Source organism: Coptis chinensis, chromosome 5 (genome assembly GCF_015680905.1).
Source record: "Coptis chinensis isolate HL-2020 chromosome 5, ASM1568090v1, whole genome shotgun sequence".
NCBI lineage: Eukaryota > Viridiplantae > Streptophyta > Magnoliopsida > Ranunculales > Ranunculaceae > Coptis > Coptis chinensis.
The window spans coordinates 89,088,619-89,109,233 of record NC_141460.1 but is presented as its reverse complement, the minus strand read 5'-3'; the positions used below and the strand labels follow the sequence as shown (position 1 = coordinate 89,109,233).

The 20,615-nt window shown below is 38.0% G+C and overlaps 1 protein-coding gene across 1 annotated transcript; it reads left to right on the top strand.

The window, feature by feature from the left end:
* LOC147499857 (LEAF RUST 10 DISEASE-RESISTANCE LOCUS RECEPTOR-LIKE PROTEIN KINASE-like 2.1) lies at positions 1-20,339 on the top strand. The gene is made up of 5 exons (XM_086561624.1): positions 1-2,086; positions 2,210-2,254; positions 2,443-2,481; positions 18,908-18,943; positions 19,034-20,339. The coding sequence occupies exons 1-5, from the start codon at positions 1,294-1,296 to the stop codon at positions 20,122-20,124; spliced, it is 2,004 nt and encodes a 667-aa protein (XP_086417750.1). The 5' UTR covers positions 1-1,293; the 3' UTR covers positions 20,125-20,339.
* Positions 20,340-20,615: the final 276 nt, after the last annotated feature.

Sequence of the window (20,615 nt, the reverse complement as noted above, 5' to 3'; positions counted from 1 at the left end):
GTTTGTACTTTGTAGTCATTAATCAGGCACGCATATGTGTTTTCCCTTCACATACATCGCAAATGTTGTAGCCAAGGCCTTCATAGTACGGACATTTTGTTCCCTCGTCAACCCATTCCAGAAACTGCTAAGTGCTAACACATTGAAAATGTGCCTGTTAGGCTAAATTATTTGGGCGCGACTACAACACATGGTCCAGCACCCTAAAAACTTACGAAGCCCAACCTGATTGGCTAAAAAAGAATGATGGGGCGAGAACTAAAAAACAGTGAGAAATTGAGATAACCAAAGAACGAGAACAACACAAGTCCACTTCTTCTTCCTGATTTCTCTATCTTATCACGTTATTACCTTGAGAAACTTATCACAAACCAATTGTCCCTTTATTCACTTCCGCCATAGCTAAACTTGTTAACATTGTTGCTGCATATGCTCTACAGCTTGAATTCCCACCTCGTAAAGCTCCAACGACTCGTCCAATCGCGCCTTCGGCAACTAGCCTAACCTTATTATCATCATCTAAACTCAAATTCAACAAAAGGGCTAATGCCAATTCCTTCAAACTCGCATTCTCCGAACCAACACAGCTCAAAACAGCAGAAACAACTCCATACTCCATTACTCTCTGTCGAAAAACCGGACTTTTTTTTACAAAGTCTATTGAGTTGACTAAGTGAGTCAAGTTTTGATTCAAATGAAGATGTTTTTGAACTAAGTGTAGAAACAAGGGTCTGGGGTTCTGGATTTTTGTTGTGGAGAACAAAGTGTGTAGTTTGAAATGAGATAACCAAAGACTGAGTGTATTTCTGTTTCAATGTGTAATAACAACCCTGGAAAATATACAAAGATTGTTTCCAGAGAGAAGAGAGTTACATTACCCTATTATTAGTTCAATCCTTCAAATTTCTAGATCTTCCTTTTCTTTGACTGAAGGAGAAATATAGTATAAAAAATTAAGATAAAGAAATCAGGAAGAAGAAGAAGTGGACTTGTGTTGTTCTCGGGGTCTTTGGTTATCTTAATTTCTCGCTGTTTTTTAGTTCTCGCCACGTCATTCTTTTTTTTTAGCCAGGTTGGACTTCTTAAGTTTTTAGGGTGCTAGGCCGTAGTTGCGCCCAAATTATTTAGTGTACCAAAGTCAGGTGGACCCGGAACAATTATGACCCGGAACATAGCTCAATTATTTAGTGTACCAAAGTCGTCTATGGAGATGAGCTATGTTATTAAAAATCTTGTCCCTGTTGTTCCACTGAGCTGCTCAAGAGTTGTAAACAGATGGCGCTTTGGTGATCGATGAAAAGAAGTATAGTGTGTGTGTGTGAGATTGGAGTTGTCATAATGTTTCAATTGCTTCAGTACCTCACTTTCGTCCTAGTTCTCATCGGCCTGAATGGAATTCTTCTAGTCACTTCGGAGAATTGTACATCCGGTTTATATGTTGGATACCCGTTTCGACTTAATCCAGGTGACCAGATGGTGGCAAATGACGGGTTTATCTATCCCGCGCGTACTTTCAATGATACTGGATATCCAGGATTAGTGATAAAATGTTTAGACTCCCATCCGGTCATTAATATCTCCAACCACCACTATCTTGTGCGAGAGATAAATTACAGGCAGAAGTTTGTAACAATAGTGGACGTGGATATAGTAGACAAAGATTGTCCTCAACCACGAAGAAATTTCTCGTTACAATCCACACGGTACTTGCGCTACTTCGATGAATATTACAGTGCTATTGTCTTCTTCTACAATTGCACCAACAATACCCAAAATGTCGGCCAGCTTATTCCTTGTCTAGACATATACAACAACAGCAACCACACAAATGAACGTTCTTATGCTTTCATTGAAGATAACATTCCAATAGGATTTGACAGGTACAAAACCTGTTCGGAGAGTGTAGTGGCAACGTTTAGTTACCTGATACGAAACTTAAACTTAACACACGAATTAAAACTAGGGTTTAAGCTCGGCTGGTCTGCGCCTACTACTGAATGTCAGCATTGTGAGAAGTCATATGGCCGGTGCAAGTTTAATAGTACAAGTTTTCGTACTTGCATCTACTATTCTAGTTTTGATAGAGGTATGTTTCTAATTTCTAATTTCTAATTTCTAATTTCTAATTTCTAATCCTTACAAATAATCTCGATTTTAACAACTTGTGTGTATACATCATGTAATGTTGGGTTTGCTATTGCAATACCAGGGCCTAACTCTCCAGGACCGATAAGGGGAAAAGCAATATCAGGGACCGACTCTCCAGCCCCTGGACAGATCGGGGAAAAAGTAAGTGTAGAGGACATATTTTTTTTAATCACTCGTGAGGACTGGGTGGATGAAAGGTCAAGTATACTCTTTATGCGAAATTAAGTTGGGTTTGCTATTGCAATAACAGGGCCTAACTCTCCGGGACCGATAAGGGGAAAACAATATCAGGGATTGACTCTCCTGCCCCTCCAGGACAGATCGGGGGAAAAAGTAAGTGTAGAGGACACATTTTTTTTTTAATCACTCGTGAGGACCGGGTGGATGAAAGGTCAAGTATACTCTTTATGCGAAATTAAAAATGGCATGGGTAGATGAAAAGTCAAGTATACCCCTGTTACGAAATAATAAACGGCCCGACCCAACCAAAACGACCCAGTGTATATAGTATGAAAAATTATTTGGAGTACAAACAATCAATGTTCATACTTTAATATGAGCTATGAACACTAATTGTTCATATGAACAATCATTGTTGATTGTTCATACCTCAACATAATGTATATTTAGTAAAAACACTTATTCAGTTATATCCGTTACTTATATTTTTACTAACACTTATATCCGTTAGCCTTGGGGCGTCACACTCACTTAGGCCATATTTAGTAACGAATATAACTGCCACTAAAATTAATTTTAATAACGGTTATATCCGTTACTATAATTCTTTGTAACAGATAGTCAACTGTTGACAGCCCATTTCAATTGGTAATTTCTAACAGATATAAGTGTTAGTAAAGTTTGGCGCGTTTCAGTTACTTTTCTAGCGGGAAACAAATTTTGTACGTCACAGTTATATCCGTTAGCAATAGATGTGTCACTTGCTATTAGTAATGGTTTTTGTAATGGAAATATCCATTAGTAATCTATAGCTAGTAAACAATTTGACCCAGGAAATATATATATAGGTTGGCTCTTAAGCGGACGTCTGTAAACGGACTTAACAAAAAATAAAAGTCTCACGTGACAAAGAAAGAAAAAAACCGGACGTACAATCACTAAAAAAAACCCACGCCAAAAAGGGAAATAAAAAGAATTACCTTTTACAATCCTACTTTTTCTCTCTTCTTCTACGTATGCTCTCTCTTTTCCTATTATTTTGTCTCTCGAGTAAGGGGAACAGACGCAGTAAATTATGACTTGAATGATGGAAGGCATGGATGAATTTTGCGGATAACAAGTATCTCCTGAATATAGTTCAATAAAGAAAAAGAACTCTTTAGCAATAGAAGTGCGGTTTGACTGTTAGGTTCAATAAAGTGCTCTGTCAAACTTAAGTTTAAACTAATAACTAAGTCTAAGTTCTAACTATCTATCTCTAATTAAGTATCTTTATCTAAGTCTAAGTATATTGAGAGTTATGCCTTAGTCCTCTTTATATAAGAGTGGCTAGGTTTATAATTTCGTGCATGGGCTTTGGAGCTATGTTTTGGGCCTTTAAATCAAGCCCAAAACCTACTTACTTAAGTCCAAAAAGAATTTCTCTACTGGAAATTACTGCAACATCCTTTTTGTCCACTTCTACTCCTTTGATTGGGTCAAGGCCTAGACCGTTAGAAAGCTCTTTCTAAGTCGGTCGTTTTGACATATAATAGGCCCAATTCTGAGGTATGAGTACAAAGATACGGCCTGTGGAAGTTCTGTTGATTTTTCTGCTCTATTTCTGCCCGCGTTGACTTTGACTTTTCAGCTTTGACCGGGATTTAAAAAGGCTTTTTCTCCTTGAATTTTAGCCTTTAATCATAGAACTTCTTAGCAACCAACATTTGCTCATTTATCTCGCAAAAGTGACATGCTTCTTCACATATTTGACTCTATTGCCTGAAATACATAAACGCACGTAAACAGTACTAACTCATATTTATTATATACATAATTGGTCTAAATGTAATGATATTAAAGGGTTAAAGCTATAGTTTTGGGCTCTTATCAGATAGCACGTACCAGAGTTCCCGAAATCACAAGTAGTGATAAATAACAACAGTAAAGTTCCAATTTTTTTAACGTTGCAATCATCAAACAAATACACATTGTTAGTGACATAAATGAAAATTAAAAGTTCAATTTAAAATAAATAAAAGGAAAAAAAACTAACCAGGGATTTACGTATCCCCCCGGCTGACAACTAGTTGCTCTTTATCTCCTTCGTCTTTATTCAAGTTGTCATCTGCTCCACCAACTTAAATACAAGAAAACTGACTTAGTGTTAGTGATACAAATATATTAAATAATGCATATCAACTGAACGTGAACAAGCAATTTTCACGTAAAACACCAAGCATACTAACTCTGTAATACTTCTCTACCCTTATTATAAATACTACCTTGAATTGTCATCTTAGTTGAGAAAAGTAGAGGCAACAACAATGAATTCCAACATTATGAAAAAAAAGTAGAGGTAACAACATCTGAAGAGTCATCTCAAACAAAACCAATTGTGCAGAATAAAAAAAGGGAAAAAGATACACATACGTTCTTTAAGCGTAGACCAAGCAGCCATGGCAGGATTTCTTTGAGCTTGCTTCTTGGTCTTTGCTGGTTCTCCTGTGAAGTTCCATCTTGAAATCTCAACTGTGCAATGAAAGACAGGAACATGGCCTGGTCCAGAACGAATAGTGGTATAAATGGGAAGTTTAAAACCGACTCTATGGGTTGTTACTTGAAGTAAATTCTTACAAACCTCGGTTTCATCCTGTTGAATCATATATCAACAGAACAATATAGATGTGTAACATAGTATTAGTCAACAGAATTTCAATTAAAATAGTTTTGGGGTGGGAACTGTTTTAGGGTCCCCACCTCTAGGAAAAAAAAAAGAGTTAGATCTAACTATGCCAGCCATTAATCAGTACTTGACTATGTGCTGGGAAAAAAAAATATGAAAGCACTTACTTTGGCATGACTTAATGCCTAAATTCAGCATACGTACAATGCTACGGTTTCATCCAAATGGATTCCTTCCAACTACAAAGATTACAGAACACCTTATTGGCTACCCCATTCACCATCTTCTCCATCACTCCATAGATTAACTAACTCTCTGCAAGTGTTAGCTTTCATAAGGAATTAACTAGACGAGTCAAAAGTAATTACAACATAAACATGTAGAATGTGAAGCATACTATTTGGCACAAGTCAAGCATCTAGAAAACATGTTTGTATTGAATCATTAACACGTTGCAGATGCAAAGGGAGAACAATACACTCATAAATTTAAACAAGTATCCCCAATCAAAATTTCATTAAGTAAAATCTGTCTAAACATATGATTAATAAAATATGAATCTGTCAAATATCATGTTATGGTGTAGTGGGAACAAACGAATTGTATAGTTTGTAAGTTCAAGTGTTCCATTTTAGATGTTGGATTTCTAGGTTTGTCATGTAAAGAAAGAAGTACTAAGAATACATCCTAAAAAACTTGGGAAAGATCAAAGTTGTGTCAGTTTGCGTAGCCATAAATCTTGGAGGAGGCAACAAACTATTGTACCATTTAGAGTAGAAATAGTTGCAACGTATGGTACACAAAAGGCATTTGACTACAATCTTCAGTACAAGGCAAGGCTTGTACGAACATACAAACTTTGAACAAACTTAGGTATACAACTATAAATCCCCAAACTTTGTAATCTTCGATTCAGGTCATACGAATATTAAAAAGAAAAACATAAGAAAATAATGGCATATGTATACCATCAATACAAGGCATAACCAGCATACAATTTTTTTTTTAAAACACATGCATATGACTGTAAATCTACACATTTTAAATTCTTTAGTACAAGCCATATGAATATCTGTAAAAAAAAAGAGAAATCATGAACTTCAAGCTCCTTCAATCATTTATTTTAAACAAAGAACTTCAAGCAAATAAAAAACACACTTTTAAACCAAGCAAAATCAAAACAGTACCTAGATTCTAAATTCAAACAAATTAGCTAATAAAGAAACACCCTCAAACCAAGCAAAAATCAATACAGTATAGAGATACTAATAAATTCACAAAAAATAAGCAAATAAAAAGCGTCGTTGAAGCAACCAAAATCAAACGAAGCAGTATCAACCCAACATTGGAATCGCTATCAACCCAATTAAACAGTGGAAACCAAGAACAATTAATTGACAGAGACTGAGTGATAGTTGAAGAGCAATTCCATAGTTGTTGCAACGAAGGGAAAATGGCAAATAACATACCTCAAATTCTAAAGATACTTGCTTTTAGCTAGGAGTCAGATACCCTAAACCCCAAATTGAAAACCCAAAAAAGAAAAACAATTAATTAGGCCGCGCAAACAATTAGAGGAGATAGAAATCAACTTAAGAGGGAGTTTACCTGGTTCGTCTTCCTCCTTCAAGGTCTCGTTGACCCGGTTTGTCTGCTACTGAGTTGTTGTTTGTTTGCTACTGATTTGTCATCTTTCTCCTACAATCTGGTTAGACAGAGAGATGGAATTGAAAGGGTTGGACTTTAACTCTGAAATCGGTTGGACAGAGAGAGGGAATTGAAAGGGTTTACGGGGAGAGACAAAAATTCATTGATTCAACTAGTTAGGGTTGTACACACAGAGAGAATGAAAAAGGAAAATAGAACTTGAGGTTAAGCAAAAGTTGCCCGCTTCAATTTTTTGTCATTCTTTTTATCCTGTTTTATTATTTTTCGTTTTTTGTTTTATTTTTTGTTAATTAACTCACGGATGTAAACGTTAGAATAACCGTAACTAAGCCACTAAAAAACATTAAAAATATTATTATTGATATTTTCTAACAATTGCTTCTATTACTAACGGATATATCCGTCATACTGTGTGTAACAGATATAACCGTTAGTAACGTAAATTTAGGCCCGTTAGAAAATGGCAGTTATGGTGTAGTGATTGGAGTATGAACAATAATTGTTTATAGATTAACAGGAGTTATGAACAATTATTGTTCATACCTCAATATAATGTATGATCAATAAGAACACTTATTGGAGTATGAACACTCATTGTTCATACCTATTTGGGGTATGAACAATCATACATCAACATGAGCTACAAACAATGATTGTTCATACCTATTTAATTTGGGGTACTTATTTGGGGTATAAACAATCAATGTTCATACCTCAACATAATGTATGATCAATAAGAACACTTATTAGAGTATGAATAATGAATCATTGTTCATATCTATTTAGGGTATGAACAATAATCACTGTTCATACATCAACATAAGCTATGGACAATCATTGTTCATACCTATTTGGGGTATGAACAATCAATGTTCATACTTCAACATAATGTATGATCAGTAAGAACACCTATTGGAGTATAAACAATCATTGTTTATACCTCACCATGAGCTATGAACAATTATTGTTCATACATCAATATATTGTATGAGGTAGGTTCACATATTTGGATATGAACAATGATTGTTCATACATCAGCATAAAGTACGAATACTCATTGTTTATAGCAAAAGGTAAAATTGGAAAATATTTATTTCAAATCCGGGCCATTTGTCCTTAATTAAGGGTTATTTTCACTTGAAAATTGGTTTTCCGGGTTATTTTCATCCGAAATTTGTCATTGAGAGTGATTAAAAAATCACTAGTTTTGAGAGTGATTTTCACTCGAAAATGGGACCAATTTCTTGTTGCCATATTGTCTATCTATTACCGCGTTCCAATTATTTGTTCCTTCATTCTGGAGGGTGTTTTTGGCATTCCTTATAGTAAATATATTGTCTCAAGTAGAGTGATTGAATTTTATGTAGAAGAGAATGGTCCTTCGTTCCATATTTATACTATATTATTTTAGAACAGACAAATTGAAAAAGAAAAATATAGATACATTTGATTTGATGGAAACTCATTACCAAGCACCAGATAATTTATGAATACACCTAGCTTGTTTCCAGATTACTTTTTCCTGTCAAATAGTTTTTTGTGTATTTTCAGCCCGAAATGCAATTAATAGAATAAAAGGTTGTAGGAAACAAGCAAAACATTAAAATTAAGGGTTTATTTGATTTTGGCCCCACTTTTAATATGGTATTTAGTGTTTGGCTCCTCTATGTTCGTTTATTCGATTTTGGCCATAATTCCGTCAGTTAACTCAGTCAACTTTGTGTTGACTGTGAGTTGATCTTCTCATATTTTCGTAATGGCTCAAATACCCCTTAACAATATTTACCAATATGCCATTATGAAAGTGGTCCACTAACTGAAGTGTAACAGACACGTGTCTTAATCAAAATGGTCCAGATCATAACAATCGAACGAATTTAATTTAATCTAAGGAAATACACTTAATTTCATTTGGACCGTCCTTCTAACCCAATCTAACCACTCCTGCTCTCCCTTAAGTGATCACTATTCATCTTCATCCTCCAAGTAATACATGCTATACATTTGAGTGTTTGATTCAAATAAGTAACACTTCTTCAATTGTTTGATTGGATTTGGTTTCAAACTGGGAAGTATCAACCATTGCATATGTCGAATTTATTTATTTATTATTATTATTATTTTTTTTAATATGAAAATTTTATTGATTATGATAACAAATTTTACAAATAATTAGGACAAACGTGCAACAAGCTGCCCCACAAGTCCTTTTTGAATAGCAAATCCTATCCTCCTAAAGACAAACCCATTAGAACCAGCTATCATTACGTTGCAGTCCATAACTTTCTGCAATCTCTTAAGGAGCTCAATAGACTGTTGTGCCAAGAAACCAAAAGTGTCAAAACTGAACGGAATGAAACAATGTTGGTTAGCTCTACAAGCTTTCTCGTGTTTCTCAATTTTTCCTGCCGATGCTCTATTAGCTGCTTCTCCCACCTCAAAGATTTCATTCCCAAACCCTACCAACGGAGAGGCTCCAGTTATATCAACACATGCATGTCTCCCCTCAGACCAACTATAGATTAATACATCCGTAGGCCGAAGTGTCGATCTTCCCTCATTCGGATCAGTGAGAAAATTCATGGGAGCCTCCTTCTTTACTTGTACCCCAGCCTTCCAAAATGCATCACATAAAATATCTCTTACATAATCATGTCGGTATTTGAAACTTAAAAAATGTCTATAATGTGCTGCAGGGTCCCCGAAAGCATCTAATCTACTCTTTTTGCAAACAGGGCATAGACCACCATCAGAGTACAAAGGAATCATGAGACGGTACCGGAGAGTAGAACAATACTCCACCAGCGACATATGTTGTTCAAGTCCCCCCATCGGAATAGTAAGTAGAAAATCCTTTGCGTGTTCTGACTGCAAGCGTCTAATAATTGCTTTCTGATCAGCAGATAACACAAACTCCCTCTCAAGACTAGCAACAATCTTACCATAGAACGCTTTCGCCAAAACTTTTTGTGGTTTTGAGGGGACAATAACATTTACAGCCATAGAAATGAGGTTAAAATCGGGTACACAAAGACTCAATGCACTGCTAGTAATATCAAGAATCTCATCCAAAGGCACTGGGCCACAACTCCTAAGAATGTGGTTATGAAGCTCAGAAATCTGACAACGGGAGGCCACAAAAGCAAAAGTAGAGACATCAGTGGCACAATAAATGCCTAACCCACCAAGACGTAATGGGAGTGTCGATAAACGCCATTGCAAATCACCGAAGTCAGGACCATCAGAAACCACAATACCCTGGAGAACACTGCGGAGATGCCGATCAAAAGTCTTAGCTGCCTCTCTAAAAAGGGATGGTGGACAAGTACAAATCGCAAAGACCAACTTAGAAAGCCCAGCACAAGCACGTAAGAGAGCTAACTCACACTGTGGATCTTCCAATATAGCTAAATTGTCCATCAAAGTCACGACCTTTTCAACATGCTTGCGAGCAAGGCCCATGACAAAGGATGAATAAGTGCTGACCGCACCTCCAAGCAACCTGACTCCCTGCTGAGGACGGGACAAATCTAAAGGAAATAGACCAGGAGTGGAGTGACGTGGATCCAGTGACAGCCAAAATATCTTAGTATTAGCCACATTAAGAACCAGCCCATAAGAAGGTCCTTCTTCCTGAATCATACCCAAAGCGGTCACCACCTATTCTGTATCTCCGATCAGAGTCCCATCATCTAGATACCAATCCTGTAGCAATAACTGACAACTAGACTGGATCCGCAGAATCAGGGGATGAAACACTAATGCAAATAGAAGGGGACCCAAAGGGTTGCCTTGCTGGACCCCAGTAGCAGACCATATGTAGCCATCCCCCAAATATAACCTCACAGGTTGACAATACAAGTACTTGACCCAAGGGGCAATAGCTGGGCAATGGATATGAACCTCTCTCAACATGGTGGTCCGATCAACCATGTTAAAAGCATTATGAAAATCTACAAGCAACATCGAAAGAGAGGTGTTGTCGCTGTTAGCATACACCATGCGGTTGACAGCGTGCAAAATCGCTTCTGCTCCACTAGAAACACCAACCCTATACTGAAAATCCTGTAAGTATCCTACCACATCTTTGGAAACTCCTTTTATTGCAATCTTGGAGACCAGACGACGCCAAACCATCCCCACAGCTATAGGATGAATACTATTATCCGGTTTGAGAAGTGGAGTATGCAGAGCACTCGCAATGAATTATGCTAACGGCTGTGGACATCGTCCCAGTAACCAAAGATTCACCACAGGGGTCAATGCATCTAGCAAATCAGACGATATAGCTGCTGTAGCACCACTCATGGCATCTAACAAATGCTGAGCTCAAAGACCATCACGACCACAAGAAGTACTTTTCGGAAATGATCGACCTAATATATGACAATAAGGTGTCTCTCTCTACCACTAAAGGGGGCTCAGCAAAAGGAATAGTTGGTCTTACAGGTGGTTGTCACATCGGATGCTTCTCCTCTAATGCACATATAGTCTCCGCAGTATTGGAGGTAACTCTTGATGATGACAACACTTTTACCACTGCAGCAAAATGTCCATTAGCAACTTTCTGCAAGTATCGACGCACATTCTGAGAGGGGACAGATCTCTGGGGTGGCTGGATTGAAGGAGTCTCTATTACAGACGTTAAGAGACGAAACATCCCACCAGGCTCATTCCATGTCGTCAAAGCATGGATAATCTATTTTTGATGAAGGTTTTTTCTAGTACCAAAACGACGTTCCTGACGATTCTGTGGTTGAAAAATTTGCAAAGTACAGCGCGGCAGAAGAAGGAGACGAACCCAAGGCATAACTGAACTAGGATCAGCCGTAATATCCCAGAGAGTAGATTTTAGTGCACCAGAAAAAGCACGTGGTATACTTTTCACAATACGAAAAGGTATACGGAATGCACTATCAAATAACGTCTCATCAAGATGCGAAACAATACCAAGCGGATTAGGGGTATCATTGTCAACCCTGTGTGTTGTGAATGTAAGATCTGTAGTGTTGGGCTTAGGGCAGTTGTGGTATGCCCACAATGACACATGCGGGGTTCTCCACTCTCCATCAAAACAGGTGGTTCTATGATATCATATGGATGACGACATGGTATACCAAGTGCATGGATGCAAAGACAAATGCCACAAATCCATTTGTTTAGTGACAAATACAGTTCACGAAAATTCTTAATTTCATCTCGTACCCTATTGATACTCAACTGGCAATCTAAGTGTTGTTTATCGAAATGTGTGAAAATATAGGGAACAGTAAACCCATTACCGTTCACCCCATTGGTGCATCCGTGATGATCCCAAAAAGGACAATGAACACGCTTCTTAGGGGGTGGGGCACATAACCCCGAAGAAGTAACTGAGAGGGCGAGACCTTTCTTCCCTCTCATAGCCAAATCCCGTTGGCAGCTGAACAATTCCCCAAAACAAACAAATCCCCAAAGAAAAAAAATGCATAGATGGGTAGCGAACTATACCCGAAATCAAACATTGGGGTTTAAACTTTTTTTTAGCAAGTTTGGGTATCTATGTGTACCATGTTTTGCAACGTTTGGTTCTGTTTTGCTTCCATCCATTTATTTCATACGTGTCACACTTCTCTTCTTTTTCTCTAATTATTTTCCTATGTGGCTATTTCTTATGTGGAAAATGAGGTAGTATACAGTACTTCTGATGCAAGATTCATTATGATCAAACAGTTATGACTAAGCATACATTAATTTTAAAAAAAGGATGAGGCATTATCTTGGATGTCGATATTGGATTAATCCAACGCTGGTCAGGTCATCTTCTTCCAAATCTCATGATTAGATGGGAGAACATTTACAACACCGATGATTTCAATTCAACAAAAACCAAATCGAAGTAGTTTCAATTACACTTCTCATCTTGATTCATCATCTCTTTCTTTCACTCCATCACCTTGTTCGTGTATCTGCAAGGCGAATTGAATTGGAGGAAATTGACATGCAGAACTCTTGCGGACTATAATTCTGGAACCAAATCCATCAGGCACATTATTGTCTAGAACAACCAGCGACTCCAATTGATAATGTTGAGCTAGCTACACTGTGAGCAGCCAATCTTAAATATGAAGTAGGTAGTTGTTAAAACTCAAGTTGTTGTTGGGAAGGATTTCGGATAAATTTCACTACATCCTGCTCCATTCGAAGAACTGCTCTATTCAATTCTTTGATGTTGTTAGTAGTCCGTGAGTTTTGTTCTTTTTCTGCCTTTAGAGAGGCTTGAAGGATCGAAATGTTTTTTTCTTCCCGAAATATTCACTAGTTTGCTATGGCGATATCTGCCAAATTATCGATATATGTCGAATTTGCAAGATTCTATATGTTAGCATACCACGAGGCAACTTTTACATAGCCATATAGGAAAATAATTTGATAAAAAGAAAAAAAGTGTGCCACATATGAAATTAAATAAATGGACGGAAGCGAAACAGAACCAAACGTGGTACACATGGATACCCAAACTTGCTCAATTTTTTTTAACCCCAATATTTGATTTCGGGTATAGTTTGTTACCCATCTATGCATTTTTTTCAATCCCCAAAACCCCAAAACCCGTCGAACAAAACACAAAACACCCAATACAAACAAATCTCAAAACCAGTCAAAACAAATCCGAACCCATCCAAAACCAAATCTCCTCGATAGTTCAGACTTTTTTATTTTTTATTTTTTTTAATCACACATTGTGGTGATTAAAACTTAAAGGGTCTCAGGTGGTGGTTTTTGGTTTTGGTTTTGGTAGGGGGGGGGTCTATTTTTTGGAAGTTGGTGGTTAGGTTTTATGAGAGTCGGTGGTTGAAAGATGGTGGTCAGTGAGATAATGGTCGGGTTTACTGAGGGGGAGATGATGGTTGGGTTTAGAGGGAGAGACGGTGGTTGAGAAGAAGGTGGTGGCTGTAGGTGGTGAATACAGACAGTGGTTAGGTTGTTTTCGGATCTGGGGTTTAAGGGTGGCGGTGGTGGTGGCAGCAGTGCAGTTACAAGGTCGGGGGGTTTATGGGGGTAGCAGTGGGAGGTGGTGACGAGGGTGTAGACAACACGAGTGGTGTTGCAAGTTTTGTGGATAGCAGCGAAGGGTTTTAATTTTTTTTTTTCCGATAATAGCATCTGATGAATTCGATGTTTAGTGTTTGCATAGATACCAGAAAAATACCATGAAGTAACGTTCATTTCTTGTATGTGAGAGCATGAATGATCCAACTATCTTAATACAAAATATCTACTTGGATAGATGGATCCCAAAGCAACCAGAGTTACAGATAACCTGACTTGCCAATAGAAAGCACCACAAAATAGTGATAAAATACTCCCAGATTACTAATAGTGTTAATCGATTTGCTTACAGAAGCCATGGGTTTCAGATAAAAGAGAAGCTTTAGTCTCTGCTTCTTGAGGTAATCTTTCAATGCATTAATCATCGAAGGTCAGTCAATTCCAACTTAAACAATTCATCTCTCAACAATTTAGAATTATGAACTCACTGTCAGTACCCTCCACTCTCAACCACCTGTGGTAGACCACGTGTCCAGACTACAAGCAGGTCGTGCATACGACCTAGGGTCAGGTTGTCCAAACGACCTAGGAAACGTAACCACTGCAAGCTAGTCAATAACATCATTAATGACAGATCATTACTTCGTAATGGAAGGAGTAAAATCAATCATCAAGACAGCGCAAAAGGGGGATCTACGCCTATAAAAGGAGGTGTCTTCTCCATTCCAGAGGGGAGGCTCACATTCTCTCCATCTCCAACTCAATCACTCAAGATGAACTACATCTGACTTGATTCCAGTTCATTAGAGAACTGGATACGTAGGCAGCTCAGAATACTGACCTGAGTTCAATCAAACATCTTATACAAACCCTATTCTCCAAGATTGTAAGGTCGTGACTAAAATACACCTTTACATTGGCGCCGTCTGCCGGTTTGTTTTCTTGAGAAAAAACATTCATACCATTTTCTCAAGCCCACAAAACTTGGTAAAACCACCATGAAAGAACAGTCAGCATTCTTCTATTCAACTATCAATGGCATCAAGCAAAAAGTCAGCATTCTAAGAGATAAGTCTACATTCAACTATCCTTCATTTATACTAATATTTAATCTTTGGATAAATTTGGATAATCTGTGCACACTTCTATGTTGCAAGATATACTTCATATTTACAGATCACTTGCAGTTGATCTAGTACCAACCCGAGGGCTGCAACTACCACCATGTCACATGTTCCTTTATGGCGAATCGGTGACAATACAGATCCAGGAATCTAGCTTACAGGTCGCTCCTTACCAGGTCAACTAAGGTGTTGGTTCAACCAATCTCAAACAAAAATTTCAGAGCATGTTAATCTATGGACCTATATCAATGAGGAGAAACGCACACCAGCACAACTCATCACAGAGCTATATCAAAACCTCAGCCATATCTCATGTAAAGACCTCTGCCAGGTCGTCCATCAGCCTTCCATCAGCTAAGTCATCCTCAGCTAAGGTCGTCCTTAGCCAGGTCGTCCTCCTCCAAGTCATCCTGCTCCAGGTCGTCCTTAGCCAGGTCGTCCATCAAATCAGCGCATCATCAGCTCAGGTCGGACAAAAATAGAAAAAAGTGAATTTAGAAGGAAAAACAGTGGATTTTGACCTCGAAAATAACTACCATAGAGCAAAGCTAAATGGTGACAGTGTGTGCGCCGCCGATATCTTTCCGAATTGGGGTCGCACACGTGATTCTGACAACTGTAGCCAAAGTTATAGCCAAAATACCAAAACGCATCCAAACTTACTCTAATTAGCTAAAGATCACAATTACTTGCCATCTTTGCGCTGATCCGCCAACTCATGATACTTTAGTACCATCAATGTGTAATCTGACAACTCAGCATCATCTGACTTAGATCCTCCTGCATCACTCAGCCAAGTCATCCATCAGATCAGCGCATCATCAAGTTAGGTCATCCTCAGCTCAGGTCGTCCTCAAATCAGGTCATTCTCAGATCAGCTCATCCTCTGATCAGGTCGTCCTCAGCTCAGGTCTTTCTCAGGTCAGGTCGTTCTCAAGTCAGCTCATCCTCATTCTCAGCTCAAGTCTTCCTCAAGTCAAGTTGTCCTCAAGTCAGGTCATCCTTAGATCAGCTCAGGTAGTCCTCATATCAAGTCATCCTTTAGTAAGGTCAGAGCAGGTATGCAACCTCGATAAAGCAACCAATATTCCAACTATCAGCTCAACTCGAACACAATCACTGTCAGTTTAGCTTGTACACAGGTTGTCATCAGTTCACTGGAGCTTGAACGAACATCAATATTCCAGGTCGTCCTAGACTTACCACACCGCAAAGCTCGCGTCGATGATATCAATCAATATAAAAAAGGTTGCTCGCCATGGAGTCATACCACATACAAAAAGTTGCTAGCATATCCATCATCAATTGAAATAACAAATCAAGGGGAAACAATACTTTGTCGAATGAAGGAATAAACAATTCCAAACCAAGAAGCATCCAAGTGTTTCCAAATCAGATATAAAAATTCAAAGCATGCAGTTCCCTCCTCGACAGTTCGCATATACTACAAACTAGTGAGTCGCTCGAATTGCAAAATAGAAGCTCACTCCCTTGTAGTTTATTGCAAGCCAATCAAGCTGGGGGCTAGCCATAGCCATCTCCAAACTGAGATAAGTTATTGCCATCTAAACATGTCAACCAAGCTCCAACACTGGGGCTAAACAATATTAACACCCACAAAGGGTTGCTTTTACTACGAACTGGGGGTTAGCGATAAGCACGCCAGCTCAAGGCTAACTATCAATCATAGTAATGCCCCCAAAAGGCTTACTATCAGCCAACCAAATTGGCATCTACGATTATAGTAACGCCCTCAAAAGGCTTACTAATCAGCCAACTCAAATGACATCTATGACAATAATAGTGCCCCCCCAAAAGGCTAGCTATCAACCAATCAACTTGATGCCTTACTAAGGATCAAGTTCGAACCATGCATTACAATGCAGATCGCAAGCAAGGATGCTCAACGGGAAACAACCATAGTGACGCCCCCAAAAGGCTAACTATCAACAAAAATGCCTCCAAAAGGCATACAAATCAACTTAACACCAATGCCAGGGTTAAGCTTAATTTAACTATAATTACCACTCAAAGGCTAATTATCAGTCAAATCCAATCCACGGTACCCCCAAAAAGACCACAAATCAACTTAAGGCCTTTGATAGGGTTAAGCTTGATTCAACTGTAATTACCACTCAAAGGCTAATTATCAGTCAAATCGAATCTAAGAACTACGATTTACGCACTACGAGCTATGACATACGATTTACAATCTCCGCACTATGAGCTACGATCTCCGCACTATGACATAGGACCTACCACATCAACTCCCAACAAAGCTCTAAGCAACAAACGACATCCAGCCTACAAACACAGAAAATTCAATTCACAACAATCTTTATTTTCAACCAAGTAAGACATGCAATCTCCTTTATTATCTTTCTTTACACCACTATTCTACAAACAGTGATATAAAGAAAGGGGGCTATGTCAGTACTCTCCACTCTCAACCACTCGTGGTAGACCACGTGTCCAGACTACAAGCAGGTTATGCATACGACCTAAGGTCAGGTCATCCAAATGACCTAGGAAACGTAACTGCTGCAAGCTAGTCAACATCATCATTAATGACAGATCATTACTTCGTAATGGAAGGAGTAAAAGCAATCATCAAGACAGCGCAAAAGGGGGATCTACTCCTATAAAAGGAGGCGTCTTCTCTATTCCAGAGGGGAGGTTCACATTCTCTCCATCTCCAACTCAATCACTCAAGATGAACTACGTCTGACTTGATTCCAGTTCATCAGAGAACTGGATACGTAGGCAGCTCAGAACACCGACCTGAGTTCAATCAAACATCTTATACAAATCCTATTCTCTAAGATTGTAAGGTCGTGACTTAAATGCACCTTTACACTTACCAAAATGAATACTTGACACAAAATGATCGACAATCTTGAACTATGCACACTAATATATATATCTGAGCAACTCACACCAAATAATACACTAGCAATATGGAATTCAGTAAAATCATCAACTACGTGAAGCAAAAAATTCAGCTGTGTACTTCGGTGATTCAATACCAAAAAATCATAGAGCTTTCCCACATCACCAAGATCATATCAGCAACAAAACAATGAGAATTGATTGGGGTCTTGATCATAAAAAAATTCGGAATATTGTGTACTTGAGGAGAGAGAAGCTTTCATTTTTGTTGGTGGAATCACAATCTTTCAATTTGTATGTTGAATGTGTTTTTTTATTTCTAGATTCTACTGTTCATAATATAAGAGGACCATTGATACCAGTTATCAATTTGAGGAGGTCGACTACTGGTGATTGACATTTGACACCCATTTGAGGTGGTCTAAGAAGAAGATGAATAGTAACCAATTAAATAACATTGATCTTTTTCTTTACGTACACCCACGTGGTGAATTCAATGGAATTTCAAGTCGAAATAAAACAATACAAAATTTCATGATAGTTTTTTTTTTCACGTGCAAGTCACATGAAGGGTAAACATGTCATTTTGAAAAAAAGATACGGTGGTGTTAAAATTGACTAAGTCAACTGACAGAATTGGGGCCAAAATCGAATAAACGAACATAGAGGAGCCAAACGCTAAATACCCTATTAAAAGTGGGGCCAAAATCGAATAAACCCCAAAATTAAGGTTCACTAGGACTCAGAACTTGTAGTGCTACAATTTTGAGTTACTGACTGTTTTATCCTGGTTAGACAACGCTTGAAGAACTTGTTAGCACTCGGTCAGGAGCGAAATTCATCTTTAGGGCATTGCTCTGCAATCCTCAATCCATAAGTGTGTATTTCTATTACTTTGATTATAATAGTCTGTTAATCATCTTTTCTTAATTCTACACTATTATCAAACAAGTTATTTATTCTTATAAGTAATTATCCATATTGTTTATAAGTGATTCTAACGCGAATTTAGTATGAAAAATCATTTTTCAGATAACAGTTCAAATATTGTTGGTATTAGGAATGGAGATAGAGCTTGTAATGCACTCAGAATTCTAAGAAAAAAAAGAACAACAAAATGATTGTACGATTCAATAAAATGAGCTTGTAACTATGGTCATGCCATGTATATGTTAACGATAACCACATGTTTGCATTGCAGGCTTACCCATTACAGCACGCAAGATAATTACTATTGGTGAGCTTACTATATACTATATATCATGTATCGGCTCTTTACAAAAACATTTGCAGTTTTTTAATTTAAAAGCTACCTCTTTGTTTACAGGTGTACCCTGTGGATTTGGAATAGTTTTTACAATCTTATTGGTACTTTACAGGAAGATAATTTTCTCATTTGTCTCTTGTTGGTGGAATAAAAAGGAGACTTCAACAAATGTGGAAGTGTTCTTGGAGAACTATGGATGTCTTGGTCTACAAAGGTACAAGTATTCAGAAATCAGGAAAATGACCAATTCCTTTAAAGATACATTAGGCAAAGGAGGATATGGCTGCGTGTTCAAAGGACAGCTTTGTGATGGCCGTTTAGTGGCAGTTAAGTTATTGAATGAGTCAAAGGGTAATGGAGAAGATTTTGTCAATGAAGTTGCTACCATTGGCAGGACTAACCATGTCAATGTGGTCAGCCTCCTCGGCTTTTGTACTGAGAAAACTAAACGAGCTCTTGTGTACGAGTTCATGCCGAATGGATCCCTCGAACGGTTTATTTACAAAGACAAGGAATCAAGCTTAACGCCTCCTTTGGGATCGGAAAAGCTTTACCTAATAGCACTTGGCATTGCCAGAGGTTTGGAGTACCTGCATCGTGGTTGTAACACACGCATTTTACATTTCGACATAAAACCTCACAATATCCTTCTAGACGAAGACTTCTGCCCAAAAATCTCCGACTTTGGGATGGCCAAACTCTGTCCAATAAGAGATGTCAGTGTCGTGTCCATGGTTGGAGCTCGAGGAACTATAGGTTACATTGCACCTGAAGTCTACTGCAGAAACTTTGGCGGGGTGTCTCACAAGTCGGATGTTTATAGTTATGGAATGATGGTGTTTGAAATGATTGGAGGAAGAAAGAACATTAACGCAAAAGTAGAGAACATGAGTGAGTTATATTTTCCGCAGTGGGTATATAATCATCTTAAACCAGACTTCACTATAGAAGGATCTTGTGAGATCATTGAGGAAACGACCAAAAAGATGATTGTAGTGGCACTTTGGTGCATACAAACACACCCAGTAGATCGGCCTTCTATGACTAAGGTGGTAGAGATGTTAGAAGGAAACATTGAAGAGTTGGATATGCCTCCAAATCCTTTTCTTCATCCACCTTCACAATCTTCTTCTTCATTGTCAAAAGAGTAACTCTACCACCGAATTTGGATTTGTGCTACGACACTGCTTTTTAAATTTAGATAGGGATGGGTCTCATTTTACTATTTTTCAGCAACCGTAAAAGATGTATTATTGCTCCTTTTTGTGACTGTTATCCTCCAGTGGTGAGATCGATCTTCAAACTCCGTAAGACTATGGTGCTACATGGCTTTATTAAACCATCCAATGATGGCAATTTCTCTCAATGTCAATGGCGAATTTAGAAATGCTTGTTTTTTGTTTTTTATTTTTGTTTTTATTTTTTTTTCTTAAATAAGTATTAGTTTATAAATTATTTCTTCTCAACCCTGTTTTTGAGGTAATTTTTGCAGGTTCTTGTGTTTGAGATCTTTAGCCCGATGGCTTTAACATGATTCAAAGGAATATTTTCATTACATTTTTGTATTTCTACGTGTGTTTCTCGTTGCCACTGCAAAAGTGGACATTTCAGAGATAGAATCTGTCCACACACTCGTATGTGA

Bases quoted from the DNA above. Each gene is read 5' to 3' on its own strand.
- LOC147499857 (XM_086561624.1), top strand. From the start codon at position 1,294: ATGAAAAGAAGTATAGTGTGTGTGTGTGAGATTGGAGTTGTCATAATG. The intron at 2,087-2,209 runs GTATGTTTCTAA...TTGCAATACCAG, and splicing joins CTATTCTAGTTTTGATAGAG to GGCCTAACTCTCCAGGACCG. The intron at 2,255-2,442 runs CCGACTCTCCAG...CAATATCAGGGA, and splicing joins GGGAAAAGCAATATCAGGGA to TTGACTCTCCTGCCCCTCCA.